The sequence below is a fragment of the Limulus polyphemus genome, unplaced genomic scaffold, assembly GCF_000517525.1.
Source record: "Limulus polyphemus unplaced genomic scaffold, Limulus_polyphemus-2.1.2 Scaffold640, whole genome shotgun sequence".
NCBI classification, from domain to species: domain Eukaryota; kingdom Metazoa; phylum Arthropoda; class Merostomata; order Xiphosura; family Limulidae; genus Limulus; species Limulus polyphemus.
In genome coordinates, this window is record NW_013666250.1 from 461,060 (window position 1) to 467,007 (window position 5,948).

At 34.3% G+C, this 5,948-nt stretch overlaps 1 protein-coding gene across 1 annotated transcript; it reads right to left on the minus strand.

Annotated features, from left to right (window-relative positions):
- Nucleotides 1-4,397: 4,397 nt before the first annotated feature.
- LOC106459632 (cuticle protein 14) lies at nt 4,398-5,947 on the minus strand (the record flags this gene model as incomplete). The annotated part of the gene is made up of 2 exons (XM_013919262.2): nt 4,398-4,898; nt 5,867-5,947. Coding segments are annotated over 2 exons (408 nt in total), but the record flags the coding sequence as incomplete, so codon positions are not given.
- Between the last annotated feature and the right edge of the window lies 1 nt (nt 5,948).

A 5,948-nucleotide genomic window follows, 5' to 3' on the forward strand; every position in this document is an offset into this window, starting at 1 on the left:
ATATATATATATCTGTGTCAGTGTAATAACTTGTACCGGATGATAGCAAAACCTTGTCGAAACCGTTAGTACATTTGCTGTCAATGTTAACTTAATTATAAAGTTTTTCTTCATTACCCATTCAAACCGTCTCCAGCCATTATTAACCAATAATTGTTTATTAAGGAAGGTGTGTTTTTTCAGCTAGAGCAATTAAGATAAAAATAAATAAATATAAGGTAAAAACACCTAAACATAATAAATTGTTTAATTTGTTAAACCCTCGTCAGTTGTTATTTCACAAAAAATATTGACAAATGATTAGCAAGAAGAAGCAACTAGTTGCTTCGACCGATCATCCTTATTTTCGAATGACCGTTCCGACGGGGAAAAAAATCCACTCTATTTTTTGTAGCATTAAATTATTAGATGATGGTAATTAATATCCTTGTTGTTTTTTTTTACTCCCTCTTTTATATTCTATGATTTATGTTACTGTTTGGGTAAAACCTTAGCAAGGAACTATATTAATCCAACTTAAAAATATTATTGATTTTCATCAGTAGTTTTAGAAATATTGCTTAGCCTATTACTGATCGTAAAAGTATTGAGTAAGAACACCGTCTATTCAAAACTGCCAAAGTTTTCGTTCCAAAACTAATGATGTACATGAGAGAATAAGTACCAAACAATAAACTCTTGTTGTTAGTTTGTTTGTTTTGAATTTCGCGCTAAGCTACACGAGAGTTATCTGCTATAGTAGTCCATAATTTAGCAGTGTAAGACTAGAGGCAGCTAGTCATCACCACCACCACCATTTCTTGGGCTACTCTTTTACCAACGAATAGTGGGATTGACCTTCACATTATAATACCCACACGGCTGAAATGACAAACATATTTGGTGGGACTGGGATTCAAACCCGCGACCGTCAGATCGCGAGTTAATCGCCCTAAATACCTGGCTATGCCTGGCCTTGTTGTTAGTCGTAAAATAAAGAGAAAAAAACAGGCACGAACACCAAACTTAGAGCAAGTGGTGACGAAAAAAGTTATATTTTAATTACATTTGCCTGAACTGAATCAAATCCTCCCAAGGCTTCAGTACTATTTGACCTACTCGTGCTCGCTCCTCTATCAACAAGTTCGTCGTTATTTTCCCTCCAAGATACCATAAAGATTAGCTATATTAATTACGCTGCTCAAGATACGAGGACTTCAAAGAGACCTCGAAGTAACACAAAGGAGCTCACTATCCTTATACGATAATTGACTTTTAACATCATAAGATATGCGTTATCAACATATTCAAGAAATATGACATTCACTGTAGTCTTCCTTTTTGCTATATACTCAACCACTGTCCTAGCCAAATGAAGCGAAAAAAATGCGCCAAATATGTTGCTACCCTAGTCATTCTCTAGTTGAGGAACAAACTGTAATAAACATGTTATGTTTCAAATTGTGTCTTGGTACGTTTTGTTGTCGATCAGCACAAAGCTACGCAGCGGACTCTCTGTGCTTTGTTCACCACTGTATCAACATCTGATTTTTAGCGTCGTAAGATTGCAGACTTACCGCTGTACCACTGGGAGTGAGGTGGAGTTCTTTATTGTTTATTTGTTTTACAGCAAAGCCACATGGGTCAATTTACCGCAGAGAATCAAACTCCGGATTTTAGTGTTCTAAGTCCGTAAATTTACCACTATCCACCCGCGGGGGACCTTTGGTAAGAAACGGAGTTGCAAGATAAGTATTAGCTTTGTATAATATCAAATGCTTTAGTTTTCAGTTAGTCCTTGTATTAAAAATAATTATTGAATAATTTGTTTGTATTCATGAGTTCTAACTGTATATGTTTAAATTTGAGACACATGGTATAAATGCATATGTTATAAAGTTCATTAAAAATATTCAATTTAATATGGGATAATACTTGATTTATTTTTCTGTGTGTTTATTGAAATCAATTTTAAGTGCCTTGAGATAGCACCCTTTTCTATATAATATTCAAATGTCATGATAAGACAAAGGATATCATGACATTCTCATGATATTACGGCTCACAAACTATTTGAGATATTTACCATTAAAGGTGGCCATTATTTCAACTAATACACACTAAAGCATGAGCAGTACACAAATATTAAATTATGTCACCATAAATACTATATCACATAAAGAACGAATGAAATACATTCCTAATTGTAAGCTAGAAACTCCTGAACATCTCATTTAGATGTACAGTTAAATAGGGCTCTTACTAAGTGCTATCAAAGTGGTCATCAGATGGCGCGGATGCATTTTCATTACACTTGTAGATTTCTTGTTGTTGATTGTTATTATATACAAAGCTACACAAAGGGCTATCAGTGTTTTGCCCACCACGGTTATCGAAACTCGACTTTTAGCGGTATAAGTCCGCAGACAATGCCGCTGTGCCACTGGAGGGAACACTTGTTGAGATGGTAAGTGCGCTCTTAGTGACATAAGATCTTTGTTTCCATCCCGAATACATAGTCAAGCTACTGGGCAAAAAAATCTTATCAACGGACTTTTAAAGTTTTAGACAGACTTGAATCTCTGATTAAAGAAAGTATACCTGTTAACCAAAGTCTCAGTAGCTTAAATAATCCATCAATTTCTGTTGATACATGCATGTTTTAATTCTTTCTCTTTAGCTATATAGATACATTTATTGTTTTATTTGATGTGGATCTACGTCCAATATCTTACAGGTTTATACAATCTCTCTCCTGCTTTTGAGTCCTAATATTACCCTTACAAACTTATATCTTAGTACATAAGCTTCTATTTAACCTTCAAGTCATTATTTGTAATTATAGTTTTATATTTTCTGTAAGAATTTGCAGAAGATAGAATTTGTGTATTCCGAAACGTTAGATAAATGTGTTGTTATTTGTCACTTCTGTGGTTAAATGGGTCATCATTACCTACCTCTGTGAAACAAGATCAATTGAACTTGTAAACAGCTCAAAATTGTTTAATGTTTGGAACTACATCATTCATATAAAATCAAGTTAATGTTTTGAAAAACTGTATTAAAAACGTATCGCACTTGTAATGGTGTATAGGTTAGGCCAAAGAGATATACTAACTTATCTTAAATATAATAATAGTTATTCTGTTACGGTAAACATCTGACATCTTTACCCAAAGTACTAGAGCCAAAAATTAACAGCAGTTGGAGTTTCTAAAATCAAATAATTGCAATTCTAAGTCACTTGTAAACTATCAAAATCTGGCTATTTTATTTCAGATTCTTAACTCTTTACTTTATGTGTCTTTCTTACATAATATTTTAACTTATATAAATTTACCGATATAATGGTCTAGACTCCATTTTCAATTAGGTTGGTGAAATGGTTAGTTGTTATTAATCGCAAAGCAACACAATGGACTGACTATCTGTACTATCTGCCGACCACGGATATCGAAACCTGATTTTTAACGTTGTAAGCCTGTAGATTTTCCGCTGAGCCACTAGGGACCTTCAGTATAGGAAATATTAATGCAGTAATTTTCACTGTAGAAATATGATCAAAATTGCTAAAACTAAAATACAAGTGCTCATATGATAAATATATATCCGAAATCGCTAATTTTAATATTCGTCCTTACTATTGCATAAATGAAAAAAAAAACAACCAAAAAACATTGCCTTCAAGAAGTAATAAAATATAGAACCTCATTAGCTGCGAAACACGTTAATTGTATTTCAAGTTTTTTGTTTTTTAAATATTTTTCTAACTTTGTATTAAGTCTTTAATTTACATCAAAATAGTGCAAAGCTATAGTGAATACTTTGTGACAAGTTTGTTTGTTTTGAATTTCGCGCAAAGCTACACGAGGGCTATTTGCACTAGCCGTTCCTAATTTAGCAGTGTAAGACTAGAGGGAAGGCAGCTAGTCATCCCCATCGCCAACACTTGGGCTACTCTTTTACCAACGAATAGTGGATTGATCGTCACATTATAACGCCCTTACGGCTGAAAGGACGAGCATGTTTGGTGTGACGGGGATTGGAACCCGCGACCCTCAGACCTAACCACCTTGCCATGCCGGGCCTCTTTGTGACAAGAACATAACTGTTGTCTTCTAACTTCGAAAGTGTTTTTATGTTTGTCTCATTTATAAAAGTAGACATTTATAAGACATCAAAGTTAATGACCACTAAGTGTTTTTGAAGATTAATAATAATATTGTTTTTATCCATTAATTAACAAATAATAAGAGGAACAGTGGGAAAGAACAGGTTTATACAGTATACGACTATCTAATTTTTGTAGAAAGATTTAGTTACGAGTTGGTGATTAAAAAATTAAGATGTTTTTGGTTGAATTTAACCCTAAAAGTTATATGAAATTTTAACACAGTTTGATAGCCATAAAGAGTTTTGAGTCTTTATTTTCCAATCTCGTCTACACAGATTTTCACGTCATGTTAGGTGCAGTAGAGATGAAATTAAAGTTTTATAAGGAAGATAAAAAACAATGTATATACCAGCATCATTTGAGTTACCAAACGTAGCATGGTAATCAGTCTAAACATTCCAGATCTTGATTACTTAAATTAGTAATAGCCGTAGTGATAGGGAGCGTAGTGTCCGTAATAGTGTCCTGGGTAATAACCGCCGTAATAAGTAGTAGGAAGAACAGCTTTGTTGACCAGAGTGTTGGCGGGATCCTTAGAGCTGTCTGTACCTGGTTCGTTGGTATGAACGTTAGCATTGAAGCCACTAGCATCAGCTTTATAAGTTACGATGCGCCTGCGACCATCAGCATCAGTCAATCCATAGGAGCCGACCTTGACGTTACCGAAAGCGTCACCAAACTCTCTGCGGAAGGTTCCTCCGGTAGCATGACCCTCATTGTAGCCAAAGTTATAATTGCCGATAGCCTGTATTAAAAGAAACAAACAAAAAACAGTAATAAATATATATGTTTATTATTACACATACATTTGATTGGTTATAATTGTTTAGAAACCGAGTAAATTAAACTCTATTTCATAAATTTAATTGCTGAAAAACAGTAAAGTGAGATGCAATTCTTACCTAAACATTTGTATTTGTTTAAACTCTTATTCTTTCAATGAAATTTCGTTATATAAAAAAAATGGCTTAGATTGAAGTCATCTAATATAGATGCAATAATCTTCAGTCTGACAAAGATAAATATTACAGTACTTACCTGTCATTAATATTTGTCTCTTCTGTATTTCAAAACTAGACATGGCAGATTAATAACTTCCAACTAGCTTATGATCTCCAGACTCTAGCAAGTCCATTTTTACATTATCGTAAGAGAGGTTTCAACTTACACCATAGTTCTCTTTATACATTTACGTGGTTGCCATAATGTAAATCTAATGTAATTTCTCAGTTTAGTGATTATTGCCGTTATAATGGCAACTAGCAGGCCTAATTATTTACATGATGTAATGCAAAATAATGTCAAATTTGGGATACGCTTTCGGGAAATCCTCTTAAAGGTGTTTTCTAGAAATAACTGGAATCTGTAAGAGGGTTAGATGAAACGTTTCACCTTTGTGCAAACCCTGGGGTCGATATGATTCGTTTGGCACCATTTAGAAGTTGGTGAGTCCAGAAGTTTGGGAGTACGAATTTTCGGAATTTAAAAATCCAGGTTCTGCAAGTGTGGGGTGAAAACTTTTAACTTTGTGGAAACTCCGAGACGATTCGTGTCCTACCATTTAGAGGTCAGTGCGACCAGCTGTTTAGGAGGAGTTACGTGACACAGTGAACCTTATTATGTACATGCAACAAACGTTATGCTAGGAAAGCGAAAAGTCTCTTACTGAATCAATATGAAAATTGTTTCAAACATAAGATAAATTCTACTTACGTCTTGGTTTTTAAACTGTGTACTGGCGCCAGCTCCGTAATAATATGCAGGGTGGTACAAATACCCAGCATGGGCAGTAGCA